The sequence below is a fragment of the Aspergillus tubingensis genome (genome assembly GCF_013340325.1).
Source record: "Aspergillus tubingensis WU-2223L DNA, scaffold_1, whole genome shotgun sequence".
Classification (NCBI taxonomy): Eukaryota; Fungi; Ascomycota; class Eurotiomycetes; order Eurotiales; family Aspergillaceae; genus Aspergillus; species Aspergillus tubingensis.
Genome location: NW_023336275.1, coordinates 1409119 through 1427087, shown reverse-complemented (window position 1 = coordinate 1427087; position 17969 = coordinate 1409119). Strand labels below are relative to the sequence as shown.

The following is a 17969-nucleotide window of genomic DNA, read 5'->3' as shown; positions in this document are numbered from 1 at the left end:
TTGCTGAACTGGCAATTTTCCACCATTACCTTCTTCCACCCCCGCTTCATGATCATCCCACGCCGGTCTGAAATAGCCCTTCCTTTTGCTCGCATCCGTAGAACTATGTCTGGCGCTGAACACTCTTCGTGCTTGATCCAACACATATACTTTTAGTAAAGGGTGCATGCTGCTGAGTGGACAATGAATGAATATAGACCATCAATTTCATTTCTCATTCCAACAGAATATCAATGTTTTCCTGTCTCTCTACACGGTCAGATCCGCTCAGCCTCGACCACTCCCAGTCCATCGCCGGCGCGCGTCCAGAATCTATTCACTCGCAATCCCACCGAGTCCAGCAACTGAGTCCACTGCTGCGTCGTCCGTTCCAGTCCCGAGCAAAACACCATCACCGCCACGTCTGTCATGCCGTGAATCGCCGAAGCATTCCGGTCGGGTACAATATATTCTTCCATGATTAGCTTGGAGTAGCCCGGCTCCATCGCTTCCACGACATAGTTGAGGATGATCCGGGCTTTCTCATCGGACCAATCGTGCATGACATTCTTGAAGTAGTAGACACGAGCACCTTCATACCCTCGTCAGGTCACTGGTCGTTTTCAAACATATTGGAAAAGATGAAGGATCTTACCTTTGACGGGCTGTTGCTCCGTGAAGAAGTTGTACTTGACGGGGACAATGTTGGCCCCTTCCAAGTCCTGCGCCCCTCGCACCTCGTCGATCACCACCGGCAGATCCTCCAACACCAACTTCCCTGGTGCATCGGGGAACCGTTTCTTAAATCCCAGAAGGTCATGGCCTCGGCCACCACCGATGTCCACAATCAAAGCCCGATCGGGGTTGCTGTCAGCATCTGCCAATACCCGATCTTGCACAGGGAACCAGTCCGCCCAGTGCGGGCGATCCGCACGCTGGCCTTCCATAAAATTGTTGAACCGAGCTAGGGCTTCAGGGTTCTGGCAGAGCCAAATGAATCCGTCTTCTTTCATGTTGTTGGTGTACTGTAGGGGCGCAAACAGAGGATCTTCGGGGTTACGGTAGTTGGTGACTTGAAGGTATTCCGGTGTCTTCTGGATGGTGGGAAGGAATTCGCAGAACCTGGTGCAAGCCTGCGTCTTAGTGACCGTCACGAACTACTGACTTTTTTTCCCATATAGCTACTTACAGGGACTCCACCACTCCAACAGACGTTCGGTTGACCATCTCCTTGGTTACTGCAGTCGGCAAATACTTACCGGGGACTGGCTCGGCCGCAAAGCCGAATGCCACGCAGAGACGCATCATTCGCTCTAGTATAGTTCAAGTTTGAGCAGTCAGCATTAGAAGCTAGTCAACCAATGCATAGCATAGGTCTCGGACATACCGACTAGGAGAGGATCCGCAGGCTTCAACGCTGCAAGCTCGCTCACGGGGACTGGGCTCGTCGCGTTGGCCAAAACAGGGAACACCTTCATGTCGTGAGCTACCTTCACAGCCATCAGGGCTGTCGGCTTTTTCATCATTAGCATAAGCGGCCATCTAAAGTAACCCAACGATTCAGGGTCTACGGGCTCACCGTATATGCTAGTTTCAGAATTGCATCGCGAGGTTTCTCCAGTGCTCTCGCCAGCTGGGTTGCCTTCTCGAGAGCATCGATCCGGTTATATTCAGTTCCATCAGCCTGAAAAGCTTCCAGCGACGACTGGACATCAGTCCAAATACTCTGGAGTGAATCTGTGTTCATCGTGTCAAGAGAACGTGCTCTGAGATAGCGAAGGGCGATGTGGGAAGAGCGGCCATCGACGACTCGAGACACCCCTCCTTTTATAATCCTTCGCCTCCCTGTTGCGGGGTGCGCTTGTCCAAGGATTCAGACATAGCGGGGGTAGTGAGAACAGCAGGTCCAGTCCGGGAGGATGTCCAACTGGCAGGCGGGTGGAATCCTGTAGCGTTCATCGCCAATGTGAACTAGTCCTGAGGTGACCTGGCTGAAAACCACTAAGACGGTTCATTTGGTCAGGCTGTCATCAGTTTTAGGTCCCGCTACGATGATAGTGACAGGTGGTTAAGCTCATTGGAGCCAGACATCATGTGCATTTCCTTCCACTCCGTCGATCACGTAACTAGCAGGTACCAACACCGTTTAAGAAAGAATACGCCTCAACCGTTTAACAGAGAGCAGTGGGGACCACAATGCCGCGCCAAGAAGATATAATGCTATGTCCCTGATGTCTCGTACTTGGTATGGAGTATTGCCCCGTCATTAATCTTCCCTCGTTTGCTGCCCCAAATCGGCTCCACCACCCGCAATTCCGCATCTTTGCGCAGCACCTCCTGACGTTCTGAGCTTCGCGGTCGAAGAGGAAATTGGTCGACACGGCTACGATCTACATCCCTACCAGATAGTCGTGCAGTAGTATCCCTCACGGGTTACTTTAACGCAATTTTGATACGAGGATGATGAAATACGACATTGGGATGTGCGTGGAACAGAGCTTATCCAGGAGTCCGCAAAGAGAACACTCGAAAGGAAGGGGGGAGAAAAAATAACATAATACGAAATGACTATATCCAATGATCTGTTTAGTGGAGAATATTCGAAGGGGAAAAGAGAGGCTACGGTTTTAGTGCCAATCCTTCGCTGACGACGATACAGTAGCTAATGAGTTAAACAGCGCCTGAGGGACCTGGATCATCTCCCATAGTATATAGTAGATTTGTTCTTGTTTGGTCGGTCTTCACGTCTTCCTTGACATCTCAGCCTCTCCCTCATTCAATCGTCCTCGTACAGTAGAAACCTGGTCCAAGCATCGCCTGTGGTGGGCAACATTTGACGGTCCGCCGGGGAGAGATGCTTCCGCGGCTCTCGTGGGTCTCAATTTCCTTTTCAGGGCCAAGTCCGATATGGATCAACCGCTGTGCGGATCCCGCTCCTCACACGGGACGACAATTGATACTAGAACCTTAAACTCCTGTGGAGAATGTACCGGACCATGATTCCGATTGGTAAATCAAACGTCGATCGCAGGCAGCGATGCCGTGTCGGGGGTGACGGATGGATTCAACGCCCCAATCTTATTTGTCACTAAGAAAACAACTATATCCAGCGGAGGGCTCAGACCACGGAACCTTATGTTAATATTCTTCTTTTTTAGAGGCGGAACGAGTGGGCAAGCCCACGATGGAGCCGCCTGCCACCTGGCTCAAACACCTGGATGCTCTTCCTAAGTTCCTACAGCTTGAATACAGTACGTAAGCACCAAGCAGTGTATGCTTAGGGTCCACTGTCGGCCTCGGCTTTCAACCCCTCGACGCAAAGAGCGTCCGGTGCTCCTGCCACTACTCAGGCTTTCTAGAACCGCCCAGTAATTTGGAAGCATTTAGTGGTCCATGCCAACCTCATTTTTGGTGCTGCCCTGACGCCTGCCACAGTCCTTCCCTTGGCACGGCACGTCCCTCATCCCGTCCGATGAGGCATGAGAACCTACAAGGTTTGGCTGACTCCGACCGGTAGCCGTTTGAGTTAGGCTTAATTCGACTTCACCCATGGTTGAGGAACGACTAGTTGAGTTCTGCTCTGTATGATTCGCATTCTTCTTGCAGCAGCGAGAGAAGGAAAGAGTGATCTGCGGCTTTCCGAAACCGGATCCATTGACGAGACTCGGCCGCAGATGGGCGTGGATAGCCTCTTTGTCTGGCGATGGAAGGCTAGTGCTAAATCCTTTGCTTTAGCGTGTGTTGGATTCCCTCTCCACTCCAGCTTCACCAATCTAGTCAGAGAAATTATGAGGCGGGTTTCCTTTTTCCTTGCTGGGTAACCGATAGTCTGCTATGTTTGTGTCACTGGATGCAAAGTGCAGAGCGACGGTCATTGTCGCCATATCCTTTCCCTTGACTGCTTTTCCCCTTTTTTGGCCGTGTGGTAAGGGCTTCAACCATGTCGCAACGTTCGGATACAACATTGTCTCCGTAACCCCGACCGTTATTTCATCCCGTGGTTCCTTTTCGTCTTTTACTCAGTACACACAAGTCCCATTGCCTTTGGTGATCTTTTGTCGAAGAAAATGGGCTACAATCTCACCGCAGAGATGTTCAGTGAATGGGCAATAGGGCTGGTAGTCATTGCAGTTCGATTGTACACGCGCTTCTCCGTGGACCGTGGAATGTTCCGCTGGGACGATGTGTGCCTGGTGCTTGGAACGGTAGGATTTCAGAGACCAGTATGCCTTTTGCGGTGAAAGGCGGGCTAATTAGCATCAGCTTTTCTGGACTCTCCTTGTTGTATTCTTATATATGTGCACCGGTAAGCTGGTTCGATTCGTACCTTGATTGGTTGACACTAGTTCATGAATACTCACTCCATGCTTAGCTGTCTATGGCAGCAATATAGGCCTCAATGCCACCACTGCCGCTGAGGTACCCGATGATCAGGTCCCATCGTTAACCAAAGGCTCGATCTATGCCTTTCTTGCCTGGCTTTCGTACATTCTCATGGTGTGGTCTTTCAAGGGGGTGCTTGTGTTTCTCTACAACAGACTCACGTAAGCATTAAGCTTAGACCCATTGCTTCGGGATAGGGATAGGCATAAGTCTGACAGCTTATAGGATCGGCCTTTCGCAACACCGACTAGCCTTGGCTGTGGGCGCCTTCACAATGTGCACATTTGTCACCTCACTGCTCTTTGACCTTCTTATGTGCAGGCCGATCGAGAAAAATTGGCAGGTCAAGCCATATGCAGGAAGTGGGTTATAATGCCTTGCAGGTTATCCTCCTCTATTAACACGATCCAAGACAACTGCACTGTGCGACCATTGAACTACATCGTCATCGAAGTCTTAAGCATCTTGTAAGTGCAGTATTCTCCGACCATCATCTATGCTTGCTCACTTATTGCACCAGAACTGATCTCTGTATCATGTGCGTCCCAATTCCACTGATTATCGTCGCCAAAATTCCAACGTCTCAGAAGTGGATTCTCACGGGTCTGTTTTCCTCCGGCATCTTCGTCATGATCGCTGCCGCTCTTCGAGCATACTACTCCGTCAAAGACCTCTCAACTCTCGCTACAGCTTTGGGCTGGGCATCACGGCAGGCCTTTGTCTCAGCCATCATCGTCTGCGCCCCGGGGATCAAGCCTCTCCTCTCTCGCTTTTCGTGGTTTGCATCCTACAGTTCTTCCCGCGGATACGATAAAAAGGACCGAAGCCGAACGACCTTTTTCAACTCCAAAAGTGGGGGTCGAGATGTTACGGTGGTCAGCACCAGTGAGCCTCAGCCGTACGAGCTCTCGTCCATGGGCTGGTCAAAAAAACGGCAAAATTCGTCGGGAGAGAGCCAGGAACATATTATGGATTTCCTGCCGGCACCACAACAGGGCTACGCGGGCGACTCCGAACGAAACATGGGCATTATGATTACGACAGATGTGACTCTTGCGCATGAAGAAGCCTCTCCTGAAGATCTGCACAATGTATCCACCACCCCTCCATATGGGCACTGAAGCCAGTGGCTGTCTACAGAGCTTGGATGGAACATGATTATGCTCAGCATGTTGAATGGCGTCAATCTAAGGCGATATCCTCTCCCATATTGTGTACACGAATGACCCATGTTTGGCCGACACGGCTCTTCCTTGGTGTCCCCAGCGAATTGCCATGTTTACGGCCCTGTTCTATTATGACCATATCAATTAATGCTTAATACATCACGATATTTTGATAGATCTACGTCACCTACTAAGCAAAATGCGTCACTGTGAATGCACAACTCCTTGTGATGCCTCCATCCTAGCACCAGCACTATGGCTACAGGCTTCTCTTCTTAACCCAGAGAATAGGCTGCCACACCAACGCCCGTTTGTTCAATATGTAAGTCTTCTGAGAATTCCAAGCTTCCATTTACTAATTTCTGGTAGGTAATGCGTCAAGAACATACCGACACCCTCGGAAAAAGCACCCCGCAACAACTGTCGTACGAGGCATAACCAACTTCGTATTCATGTGTGCTCACGACAGAATAAAAAGTTCCATAATGATATCATGGCCATACGAAATTGTGAGATCTTGTGCTACTTCACGAGCTCATCTCTTTCCGGGAGTGGACTGCTGGCCACTTTGGTGCGTTCCCGATGACGGGCCCTGAGAGGAACGGGTGCTGGATTCTGCAGTGCTGGCATTGCGATCGGCAGCTCCTTGAGCTCGAGCAGCAAAGCCACCAGAGCTCATATCTTTTCCACCTTGGGCCTGTAGCTTTGTGAGCTTGTAATCTATACCAGCATACAGCACCTGCTAACTTGGGTGGACTGGATGCGGGAAGCATCCGACTTGCTCATCTGGTTGGAAGGCATGTTGATATAACAGCGACTGGTTCCTAGTATACTTGGGTTTGTTCTGGAATGGATCTTTGGTGCGTTGGAAGTTCGTTCAAGAAGATCTTCAACCCCTTATATATGCTACCCCACATTTTCCCCAAGTCTGTACTACATTGTAGTATTGCTTATTTCCTTCGTCATAAGTAACCATTCCGGTGCCATTTTCCGTCCAGTCGCTACAGCTCTACGCCGTCTCCTATAACCCAGCTAGCCCTGTTCATTGGTTGGGACATACCCGGAGTCCCTGGAGTCTAGACCTTGCCCTTTGCTATACTCACGGCTCGCATGGCCGCAATCTGCTTGCTGAGAAGGAGTATGCGACTACCCCGCAAATCTCTAGCGCTTTGGTCTTTGTGACCCTCACTATCTGCACTACCTCGTGGCATTTCACTGGCCATCCTACCATCCTACTTCGCCTTCCGTTGCACTGGAAACGGCCCCTAGACCGTGCCAGGAAGCCAGCCCTTTCACGGAAACAGTCAGCACTGCTGTGTGACCCTAAAGTCAGGGTTTGTCTATCATCACCACACTATAGCTGATGATATGGTGTTCCAACACGACCCTTTGCGGCTTGTGGCCATACATGGTCAACCAGCGGGCCGGCACGCCCTCATTTGCGTGAAGTTCAATAGAGACTCAGGTGGCGATTCCGACCATCGAAACTTCGTGTACATTGATATTGAGCTCCAGATATCCGTCGAAACTGGGCGAATATGCGAGATCAACGCAAGTTGGGACATTTGGAAGGGATGATTGCTTCACCATGACGAAAGCGACCGACGACAGCTTGCAGTGGCACCGTGTAGTTTGTGTTCCGTAGTTTGTACCACAGAAGGGATGCACGCCAGTGGAATAATCTGGAAACGAGCGGGGAATGAGTTGGCATGACAGCTGCTCCCCTGCGATATTCCAGCAGCAGCAGCACACAGTGTGGTGGTTGGAATAAGATCCAGATTCCATCCCTCCCTTCCTTGTGGCGGGTGGCAAACCAGGTGATTATCACGTGACTGAGAATCGAACCCGCCAGAAGCGTCCGGGGGTGCCTGGGGCCTTCCCGCTGTCTCTGGCGGGCACTAACCCTCCTGGGCCAGTGGTGCCAGCGATCGTTCACGGAGCTTCCAGCTTCCTCCAGCAGCTACCCCAACGAGCTGGTACCTGCCTATACCAGTCACCATCATGGGGTCCAAAAGCTATATAAGGCCCTTCGAGGTCTCTTCCAGTCGATCCTCATCATCGCAACAGACATCAAGCATCTACTACTACTACGAATACAACAATCGCAACCACTCTACCAATCGCAACCAACGTCTACTACATCTAACACTACCACTATCATAACAAAACCACCTACCACAATGTCTCTCTTCCGAACCATCCCTACTGCTGGCGACTTCGCCCCTCTCTTCCGCCTGCTGGACGACTATGATCTCCACCGCTCCGGCCAAGGCTCCTCAGTGACTTCTGCTCGCACCTTTGCGCCTCGCTTCGACGTCCGCGAGACCTCGGATGGCTACCACCTCGATGGTGAGCTGCCCGGCATCGCCCAGAAGGACGTCGACATTGAGTTTTCCGACCCTCAGACTCTCGTGATCAAGGGTCGCACTGAGCGCGAATACCACTCCTCGGACAATGACGAGGCCCAGAACACCCCTGCCCCGGAGAACACCAACAACAACAACCAGGGCGAGGGCAGCGCTGTCGTCCCCTCGGGCGATAAGCAGGTCTCCAAGAACAAGTCCAAGACCAAGCATCACTACTGGGTCAGCGAGCGCTCCGTTGGCGAGTTCCACCGCACCTTCTCCTTCCCTACTCGCGTCGACCAGGACGCTGTCAAGGCTTCCTTGAAGAACGGCATCCTGTCCATTTTCGTGCCTAAGGCGGCTGCTCCTTCTTCGAAGAAGATTACCATCGAGTAAAAGTGATTGGTGCGACGGATAACGACTTGATGATGGGTTTCGAAATTGTTCCATAGCGTGTGATGTTTTTACTCTGTTGTCTTCATTCTCTTTGCATCTTATCTGAGCCAGACTGCTGGGGGATTAGTGTCTAATAGTCGAGGTGTGCATTCTCAGTCGTTGCTGGGTTGTCGCTCCTTTCTAGTATTGTATCCTAGTAATACTATACATTATTTGAAAGTTTGAATTCTCTCTTTCGCTCCATTTGTAATGACTCTCGGGTAGAAGTAACCACTGGACTTGACACACGAACATCGCAATACGTCTTGAGGTTATGAAGCACTAGTCATGAGCCTCGTACATAGATCACTCCTATGGTTCTCATACTGTTGTCGCCAAGGCCCGGTGTCGACCCACATGTTGCATATGCTACCATTGCGGCGAACAAGCGCAGCCACTTACCTTTTGCGCCCGGCTATATAGTAGCCTGGGTCAGTGCTACTGGTAATCCCTATGTTGAATGACACGATGAATGGCGTAAATAGAGTGACCTGAGAGTAGTTGTAGTCTGTTGTAGCATACTTCAACTTACGATGATTGATTGTAACTATATATATCTCCATGGCACATCACGGACGAAAAGCAAAACGAACCAAATGTGCAAATTGCAGCGAAAATACCAGACCACAGTCAATAATGGCCTCCAAATAGTCTATAAACGTCAAAAAATACTCAAGACATGTGGTTTCTATTGGGATATCTTGAGCAGCAGCTTGACTTACAGATGATGATGTAGTGATTTACTGGTAGCTTATGTAGCAAGAAATAGAGACAGATAACATCTCCAATCCTCGATGGTCTAACGGTCATGATTTCCGCTTGTCAATCCCTTTCGGGAACAAGCGCGGGAGACCTGGGTTCGACTCCCAGTCGGGGAGATTTCTTTTTGTTTTTGTTTTTTCCCCCCAGGCTCGATCCCGTGCTCTCTTATCTTCCGAATTCCGACTTCGCCCGATCGCGCCACATGCGATCTTATCTCTAAGCGCCATGTGTGGTTTTTCTTAGTATTCATTTCTTTCCCCCATACTACTAGTATAGACCATGTTTGTTATTTTTCATGATGCTGGATCTATCCATTCCAGTAAAAATTGATCGCAAAGCTCATAAAAATTTGAAGATAGTGAACCAGCCCCGTAGACTGCAGCGATACTATTACCACTCCCAAATAAGCAGAACTCCTGTTAATGTAAGACGGGTTTCATTCAAGACTGTTCATTAACAGCTGCCATTGATCATAGCGCCCCACAACGCAGGCCACAATGGTATACTTGCACGGGGATACTCCTGCCATATGAATCTGGGTAACCAGAACCCAGCCTCAATGGCAATGCCCACCATCCAAGGCGACATCGCATCTCCAAATAACCCCCTGGCTTTGCGACCAGCAGCAATGTACATGACAGCCACTACTATAGTCAAGCTGCCAAATATCTCAGCAATATATGCATCGCGTATCGAAACTCCTTCAAGACTGATGATACACCCCATATCAATCTCCGTGCTTCCGTATGCTTCTTGCACAGCCCACACTGCCAAGGCACTTCCAACAACTTGTCCAGCCATGTACATAGCAGCCCGCGATAAGGACATTCGGCGAAGAAAGTACGCAGCCAATGTGATAGTCGGATTGACATAGCCGCCACTCGAGCGCGTAAAAGTAACGATTATCAAAGGGAGGAGGCACATATTGACGATACTCGCAGGTAAGAAGCGAACCCAATCGTAATTGTCCGTGCTGAGGTAGGAGAGGTTACCGATATCGACTCGATCTTTGGATGCTGGTGCAATCGTCACCCATGTCAACATGAACGTGTACATTATGCTGGCTGTATTTCTGGTTTAGCGCTCCATACGATCGTAATATATTGATATCGGGGTCACCATCTTACCGACACATTCTAGTAAGGTGCACTTCCACAAAGTGACGTCCGCCAAGCGCTTCCAGTCTGACAGGTCTGTACCTGGCTGGATAGTACTTTGATATTCATCGCCACGGCTCTGAGGGAAGCGGGTCACAGGTGCGATGCCCTGCGCTGGCTTCTCGCGACAGCCACTCTTCTCCATCCCAGGTATCATGATGTCGAAAGAGTAGAAAACGCAACCATGCACATGGTAAAAGTGCCAAGTTCGACAGTAACTGAAGTATGAAGTTGTTGTGGTTTGCTCGGCGGCCGGCGACTGCCGACCCGAGGAAAGTGGATCGCTGATATGAGATGCTCTTAGACGGGGAATTGTTATCAATCACAAATAGGAATGACACTGTCTCTGACCTACAAGTTGAACAAAACAGACTTGTTCTCTTCTTCTGCCTGTCGCCATTCGGGTTCTTTCGGGTCCATGGAAGAGCCTGTTACCCGTTTCAGCAAGTAGATCTAGCTTTTCAGATGAAATCTAGTCACCTGCAAAGCAGGTGACGGGTATCTATTCAGAGCGAGCAATGCTTCTAATTGAAGGTAAAAAACCAATTGAAATACAAAGACAGAATGATATCACGGGAACGAACAGAAAAAGCTAGGCAAAATCGCGATGAGGGGACAACTGCTCCCTGAGCACGGTTGTGCCACCCCGATCGTATAGAAGAAGAAGAAGAAGTGAACGGAAACAATCGCCATATCCAAGTGTTCAAGGCATGTTCATGCCAACGCTGGGAAGATATATCTGCTATCCCACTACTACGTGGGAACGAAGCAGCTTACCAGCTAGAGCACTTGGAGGTCGCCGTCGTCCAGCCAGTGAGACGGTTGGCGATATCAGAGGCGTAGCAAGAAGTGGCACCGGAGGCAAGATCAAGGTTGGTGGTCGACTTAAGGGAGTTTACACCGGAGTTGTAAAGTCTGGCGGCACGGTAGTAGGCCGCAACACCAGTCCGATCGGCCAAGTCCAGGTAAGAAGCGAGGCCATAACCACCACTGGAGGAAGTTCCAATAGCTGAAGTAGGGAGATTGATGTTAGAAACGGCAGGTCCCTCAAGGGTATTGACAAAGATTATAACGTACCTCCATCGCGGATCATCTGGACGATCTCCGAGTCAGAGCAGGTGCTCTTCCCATAGCAAGTACCGGTACCCTGGAAACTCTGCATGAGGCCAGGGTTGCTTACACTGTTGGCGGTAGTCGGGACTCGGACACAGCCCTTGGATTCCTGCAGAACCACGGCCAGAATGAAGCGATGGTCGACCTTGGACTCCTTGGCGACCTTCTCAATGGCACTCTTGATGTTTGCGGTCTCGGTCGCCGAGTTGTCCTGGCCCCAGCCATTGTTGCTGCAGGACTTGGCGATGACAGCTTCCTTGTTGGCCTCCCACCTATAGTAGTGTTTGGTTAGCACAATGAATGCTTCTGAAAGCAAGTCCGACGGAAGGGAGGTCTCAAGCATACATCGCATCGAAGGAAAGCCAGTCGGACTTGGCGGGCCATCCATCAGCCGTCGAACCATCGCCGGTGTACTTGGTGTAAGAGTTCGAGCCGGAGCTCTTGCCAACACTGTCGTTGACGCTAGTGACAGCCAATGCGCTGACGCTCACCACTGCGTTGGTGGAACGGGAGGCCAATTGCTCTCCCTCCTCGACCTCCAGGGTCCGAGTTCCCAACGGAGCGGCGGCGGCGATGCCGGCAAGGGAGCCGACAGCAAGGTACTGTAGGACAGATGTTAGTACTCTGTTCCTGAGAGCCGGATATGTGCAGGGTGGCTGCTCACGTTGAAGAACTGAGTGAAACGCATCTTGATAGAAAGGTATTGTAAGTGGAAATTGGTTGACGAGTAGGACAAATGCTAATGATTGTGTGCTCTGCAAGGAGTGTATGTGATTGAAGGAATGTGGTGAAGCTAGTCAATAGCTTCTGAATAAACTGTGAAAAAAGTGAAAAAAAAGGAAGGACTGTCGAAATCGACTTGATACTGTGAAAATGCTCTGCTTGGATAGAGTCATTTTGAAGCAGCGCACTCGCGCTCTTTATACGAGCTGGCGGTATGGCATCTCTTCAGCCCCTCTCAGGAACAGAAGGTGTGAAGGATTGTGAGCGGCCCCAATTTGCAGGAGATGCTCCAAGGCATCGTTGGTTGGATACTACTTGTGAACGGTGGGCTGAGTGACTTGAGGGGTCCGAGCAAATCAGCGATGATAGTCGGTCATCACCAACGGCCCGCTAATTTAGCTGCCAATCGGGGCTGACGTGTGACAGTACGAAATGAAGGATAATGTCATCACGTCTATCCGATTCTGCCCTCAGGATGCATCTGAGAGGTCCGTCCAACATCTTGAAGATGCGGAAACCTAAGATCGTGCGGCACTACGCCGACACCAGCCCACCGGGGGTATAATCCCAGACCAGTAGGATGGATAATCCTCCCTCCATGATAGAGACTAGCGCAAGAAAAAAGCCCGAGGAGCCATGTGCGCAAGGCCGACAGAGCCAAGCTCAGCGAGCATCCGTGTTGGCCGAGCCCATGAGAGCCATCATTGGGAGAAGTCTCCACCCCGCGGCTGTCGCAGGTTCAGGCGCGAGGAACCAGTGAGGAGGATGAACTGGCCAACGTTAGGTTTTGCATGGGCCACCGCGAGTCGGAAAGAGGAACCGAGAGCACACACTGCCTGTGCCAAATAGCATCATTGACTGGAGGGGGACACCTCCAATGTGTGAGTTGACTGAGTTCAGGCAGACACGTTCGGGCTGAGGCCGAACTAGTGCGGGGCCGAAATCTCCATCGATTCGTGAGTTTCCATCTTCACCGAGACAAACACACACCGACTGCCAGAACTATTCTGTTTAGGACGCACTCAAAGAAAAAAAAAGTCATCCGGTATACACTCAAGCCTTTCCTGTGTTGTGTTTCCCTCGGCTAGTGACTGCGCATCGACGCACTCTCGGAGACTCGAGAGTTACACACATGCCAGCAGCCCTAAGGCACACAGAGATTCCCCGAGAAACTTTGTAGAACAGTCATGTAGTGCAGTGGAGATGCCCCTATTCAGCATTGGTACTGTGCAAGGCACTGTGTAACGGAAGGGGCCGGTTTCAGCTTCCAGGGATTGAGTTTGTGTTTCAGATGGTGGCTGTGGCGATCCAATCTGGGGGCAGAGAACCAACATCTCGGCTTCCCGTTCCTGCGTAGTTTATTCTCCGGGCGCCTCGATTGCTCATAGGAAGCTGACATTGGCAGACGGCGGATCCGGCCAAGCGCTGTGGCGGTGGGTGGGGTCTGACGCTGCTGGACATGAGCGAGCACGCCGGCCGAATTCGTCCTTAGCGAGACAGGCTAGTCTGGCAGACTTTCCCTTGGCGTCGGATCAGAAGCTATCCAGATGTTACCCCCCTTTCAGCTTCTCATCACACTGCTGGTATCCTCTCCATCTCTAACCCTGCCATGATAGTCATATGGAATGTATGCTTTCAGGCCAGAAACTTTCTTACCCATGTGTTTTTACAGCCCCGACCTATCCGGATTGCTGTTCCGAGGGGTCCTAGCCACACCTTAACTGGAGATGTTGGCATTCGACTACCCACTCTCTCTGCAACATCGCAAGTTGTATGCCAAGTACTACTTGACAAATAGACATACACGAGGAGTTTAATTCCGTCTCACTGCCTCAAAGGATGATGCAGACACTGCTCTGGCCCGGTGCAGGTTCGGCCCCCAACTCTGACTCCATCCCGTTGGGGGTGTTCGTCATGTCATGAAGAATGCAATGCAGGTACTGTTCGTCAGACACGGAACAAGCTACTATATCTCTCGGAGCTGGTGTCCCGGCGATTTCTTTGACATGGGAAATTTCTAACGGAGCAATTACTCTACCCCGGGTCACCCAGACCAATAAACCACATCGGTCACGTTCTGGGTTACACCACTCCAATATACCGGCCCAGTATTTCACTATGTTCCCGCAGTTGGCATCTGCTGATGTTGCAGTGACATCCCCAGGGTTCGGGGCCTTAACAAGAGCTCCACCCAACACAGCAGGATCAACCCCTTGTGGCTATGTCGTCCCCCCTCAATTTGTCATACAGCTTCAATTCTCTTAGGGGCTATTTTATTGTGAACTCGCTTGACAACAAGCTCTTGCGACAAACTGTCCTCCCCTTCGATTGACACCCCATTCCAAATGGCCTAGCAACTTTTTCCTTCCAACTTATCTTTTTGGGCTTTCCTGTTGGCACTTGCAGCAAGCATTGCAGCTATATAGATAGACCGTGGAAAGAACTGTTCGGCACTGAGGGACGATGAGAGCGCCATAGAGGCATGGTATGTGTACTATGTCGTATTGCACATTGGAGCCGGCATGACAGTGAAGACTACACGCTTGAGTTGACAAGCGTATATCTTCTATACCTTTTGCCAAAGCAGGTCTGCCCGGTTTCTACCAAGAACAGGGAACATTATGCTAAGCTCCACGGGCTACCAACTGGCTTGATAAGAGTACTAAGAGGCATTCCAGGCTCAGAGAAGCGTTCCTGCTGACCGAAGTTGTGTTACTAACGCACCTCATATAGAAACGAACCTGCATGACGAAACACGATCTCTCTTTAAAACGCAACGACAAGTTGGTCTCGTGGAAACATCGAAGGAATGAATGTGGCTGGGACCTCAACTCCTTGAGAGGACCTTCGTTCCCATGCTTCCCCCGGCGTTATATTGTGTGACAACGCACCGATGGGATGAAAGGCATCTCTACTCGAAGCCTCTCGAAACCTCTTTCCCGGCTCCAATATCCAGACTATAACATGCTGCCCGACCATTGGACACCCTATCCCGAGGTGAAATTTGCCCGCCATTTCTTTCACATAGGAGCATGAACGGACTGCGTGCATCCCTGCCTATCCGTTGGTGGAAGCTGGGAACATATACACAAAACAATGCAGGAACACAGGAGCAAGTGGCATAATATGTGCCTAGCGCCCTTTCGATGGATTTCGGCATGTCCGACGACCTGTCAACATGGGAGTTCGTCTTGTTGCCCTGTCAAGCTGACAGAATTTTCTTTTTCATACCACCACAGATAGAAAAGTAGTTCATATTACAATGTTTGGCCAAGTGCAAGTGTACCTTGACCACCCCAAGCGATGTCAGGAGCAGTGAAAAACCGATACCGGATAAAGCTCTTCTAACCTAGACCTTCAGGTAGTCTGCTCCAGTAAGGGCACGGTCGCTACCTTAACAGGGAGTGACCGTGTGTTATAAAGAAATTTTAATGGTAATGAGGTGGGTGGAGTGAATGCTGACACGCGCCAGCCCGTGATCCTTCTACCTCTGACTTCCACGAATGAGGGGATCAGTTCCCTAGTCTAGCCAGTCAAACAGGAGCCACTACATCCTGGTGGCTCTACATAATGCTGTAGCGCTGCCAGAAAACCTGGCAGACTTGAGATTGCAGTCTCCACATGTCAGATTTGCTTAGCAAATTTCTCTTTTCAATATAGGTCTAGAATGACCCCGATCGATAGCACTGAAGTTTTGACAGCCGCTCAGCCTCGCGAGACGCATGAGCAATGGCCTATTACTTCGCCTGTATATAATGCAGGCTCTTCCAGAGTCGGTGCAATTCACAACCATTCTTTCTCTCTGTCCTCAGGTTCAGTATCGGTTTGACCACAGTACAGCTTGACCATGACCGAGTCTGATACCGTTGTCTCTGTCGCAAGTGACCCTGCGTCATCCAATCCAAAAAAGGACCTCAAGTCGAAAGAAGAAAAGATCGGAATTACCTCTCATTGGATCTTCATAATTTGGAGCTGGTTTCTACTCACCATTCCCCTCTCATCACTGACAGCTGTCTTCCTCGCACTGGTCTTTAGCTACCGGGTTGGACATGGAGACTCCCCGTTTGAGAATCTCCGCGTGGGCCTCGCGAAAGAAGGTTCATCAGATGCCTACTACGTGAATATGAACTCGAGTATCCTTCTATTTGTTACCTCATGGGCTAGTACCTTGGCGCCTATGCTGTCGGGCTTTCTCATCACGCTTGCGTCGTTTCCCATCGCGAGAAGGTACCTCCAGGACATACAACAAGGACGTTTTGAACGGTTGCCTACCCCATACCAACTGACGCTCATGCTCAAGTTCTTCGACGGGGGCACTCTCGGAGCAACCTGGAGCTGGATTGTTTACCTCGTCTCGTGGAAAAAGAAGCGGCAGCCTCAGACTTCCACACTGTTCTCAGCCGCTTCTGTGGCATTGCTAGCGACATTACTTGGGTATGTACAGAGAGCTACTGCATGCACCTCCATTCTTTGAGTTGTACATTGTCTGATAGGCCCCAAATCAGAGCGTTGGTTTCTTTGGCAGATACCTGGCTTCACTTGACTACAACGACAGTCTCCTTTACTCGCGCCACTGCCGCCACGAACAATACCGACTACAGCTTTGGCCTGACCCCTCAGTGTTTGAAAGGGAACAATTCAGTCGCAGCACAGGAAGATACTGGCCTATGCAGTGTTTCGATGGCTGTTACGGGCCAGTTCCTGGCAAATGCAACCGTCAGTCTCGGCGTGCTGAACAACGTCTCTGATTTTGCGACCGTGTACACCTACGACAACAACGGCACGATGTACAGCTACCTAGGAATACCAGAGGGCACGGCCTCGGTGACCGACCGGGATTACGAAGCTCAAACATATGGTGCTGCGACACAGTGCGAGATGTTCTCCAAAAGATGCAACCTGACCGAAGTGACGACCTCTCTCCGATACAATTGCTCGAGTGCCTTTGCCGGCTTCATCGACTCCACCGAATTGATTACGGGCTTTTTTACAGACTCCAGTATGACAACTGACATCGAAGACAATGAGACTTCCAACTATGGCACAGAGAACCCATTTTACTACGTGATCGCCGGCGTGCTAAGTACCTCTGGGGGGACCGTCCCCAACTCGACAGACTTTGTGCAGAATGAGTCGGGCGTGTATGGCTACGTCCTTGGCTGCAACACTACAATCTACGACATCGTGTACGACCGAGTCAACAACTCCGTGACCCGCTTCGTGCCCACCGATAGCAACACCTCGGTATCCAACATCTGGCAGACGAGTATCGCGCAGACAGTCGACTGGGAACCGTCCATCGAGCTGGAGATCGGAGCCGCGGCGTTCAGCCAGACAGGCCAGGAGTTCGCAGACAAGATTGCACAGTCATTCAGCAAGGTAATCTTGGCCCTTGGAGCAGACGGGGTTGAATCGCGCCCAGCACTAGCAGCGCAGCAGAGGGAGACTTCCCTGGTATCGCGGGTTCCCATGGCGCCACTCTTCACCTTGGTTGCCGTGAACTTCTTGTATGTCATCGTGGGCTTGATTTTTGCGGGAATCGCTATCAGCACCGCCCGGGGAGCAGTCCCTGATGTTCATGCTCGGCTTGGAATCTCGGGTCTTATAGCAGATCGATTTGAGGATCCCGGATCGCGCAAGGATGTTCATTCTGTTGATGAAATGTACGAGGAGTATGCTGGACATCCGAGCCGACGGGTGGCTGTGGAGCCGGAGAATGAGGATGGGGTGTACGTTTTCAAAAGTTGGGATACATCTAGATCGAGTTCGGTGGATGTGAGGGAAGGCTCTGTGGCGGTTGAGAGATCTAGGCTGATCAGTGGTGAGAGTGCTTGATGATGTAATTATCTGCTATAGACATAGACCATCTGAGTAGAGTGGCAATAATAACTTATTAGCAGTTTTTA

The 17969-nt window shown here is 50.7% G+C and overlaps 7 protein-coding genes and 1 non-coding gene across 8 annotated transcripts; 4 read left to right on the top strand and 4 right to left on the bottom strand.

Annotated features, from left to right (window-relative positions):
• Positions 1–257: 257 nt before the first annotated feature.
• On the bottom strand, positions 258–1726 carry AtWU_00496 (S-adenosyl-L-methionine-dependent methyltransferase; the record flags this gene model as incomplete). The annotated part of the gene is made up of 5 exons (XM_035495612.1): positions 258–571; positions 635–1101; positions 1169–1292; positions 1367–1493; positions 1559–1726. The coding sequence occupies 5 exons, from the start codon at positions 1724–1726 to the stop codon at positions 258–260; spliced, it is 1200 nt and encodes a 399-aa protein (XP_035351505.1).
• A 2320-nt stretch (positions 1727–4046) lies between these two features.
• On the top strand, positions 4047–5483 carry AtWU_00495 (putative integral membrane protein; the record flags this gene model as incomplete). Its single annotated transcript, XM_035495611.1, has 6 exons — positions 4047–4184; positions 4243–4285; positions 4352–4523; positions 4588–4724; positions 4775–4829; positions 4883–5483. 6 exons carry the CDS (start codon positions 4047–4049, stop codon positions 5481–5483), a joined length of 1146 nt encoding a protein of 381 aa, XP_035351504.1.
• A 580-nt stretch (positions 5484–6063) lies between these two features.
• On the bottom strand, positions 6064–6329 carry AtWU_00494 (six-hairpin glycosidase; the record flags this gene model as incomplete). The annotated part of the gene is made up of 2 exons (XM_035495610.1): positions 6064–6225; positions 6276–6329. The coding sequence occupies 2 exons, from the start codon at positions 6327–6329 to the stop codon at positions 6064–6066; spliced, it is 216 nt and encodes a 71-aa protein (XP_035351503.1).
• A 1379-nt stretch (positions 6330–7708) lies between these two features.
• On the top strand, positions 7709–8269 carry AtWU_00493 (Hsp20/alpha crystallin family protein; the record flags this gene model as incomplete). Its single annotated transcript, XM_035495609.1, has 1 exon — positions 7709–8269. One exon carries the CDS (start codon positions 7709–7711, stop codon positions 8267–8269), a length of 561 nt encoding a protein of 186 aa, XP_035351502.1.
• Positions 8270–9096: 827 nt separating this feature from the next.
• On the top strand, positions 9097–9186 carry AtWU_t21. Its single transcript is given in 2 exon segments — positions 9097–9133; positions 9152–9186. It is a non-coding gene; the product is annotated as a tRNA-Asp (tRNA).
• A 337-nt stretch (positions 9187–9523) lies between these two features.
• AtWU_00492 (aquaporin-like protein) lies at positions 9524–10384 on the bottom strand (the record flags this gene model as incomplete). Its single annotated transcript, XM_035495608.1, has 2 exons — positions 9524–10134; positions 10198–10384. 2 exons carry the CDS (start codon positions 10382–10384, stop codon positions 9524–9526), a joined length of 798 nt encoding a protein of 265 aa, XP_035351501.1.
• Positions 10385–11000: 616 nt separating this feature from the next.
• AtWU_00491 (muramidase) lies at positions 11001–12028 on the bottom strand (the record flags this gene model as incomplete). The annotated part of the gene is made up of 4 exons (XM_035495607.1): positions 11001–11236; positions 11305–11612; positions 11686–11942; positions 12005–12028. 4 exons carry the CDS (start codon positions 12026–12028, stop codon positions 11001–11003), a joined length of 825 nt encoding a protein of 274 aa, XP_035351500.1.
• Positions 12029–15910: 3882 nt separating this feature from the next.
• AtWU_00490 (uncharacterized protein) lies at positions 15911–17898 on the top strand (the record flags this gene model as incomplete). The annotated part of the gene is made up of 2 exons (XM_035495606.1): positions 15911–16497; positions 16569–17898. 2 exons carry the CDS (start codon positions 15911–15913, stop codon positions 17896–17898), a joined length of 1917 nt encoding a protein of 638 aa, XP_035351499.1.
• Positions 17899–17969: the final 71 nt, after the last annotated feature.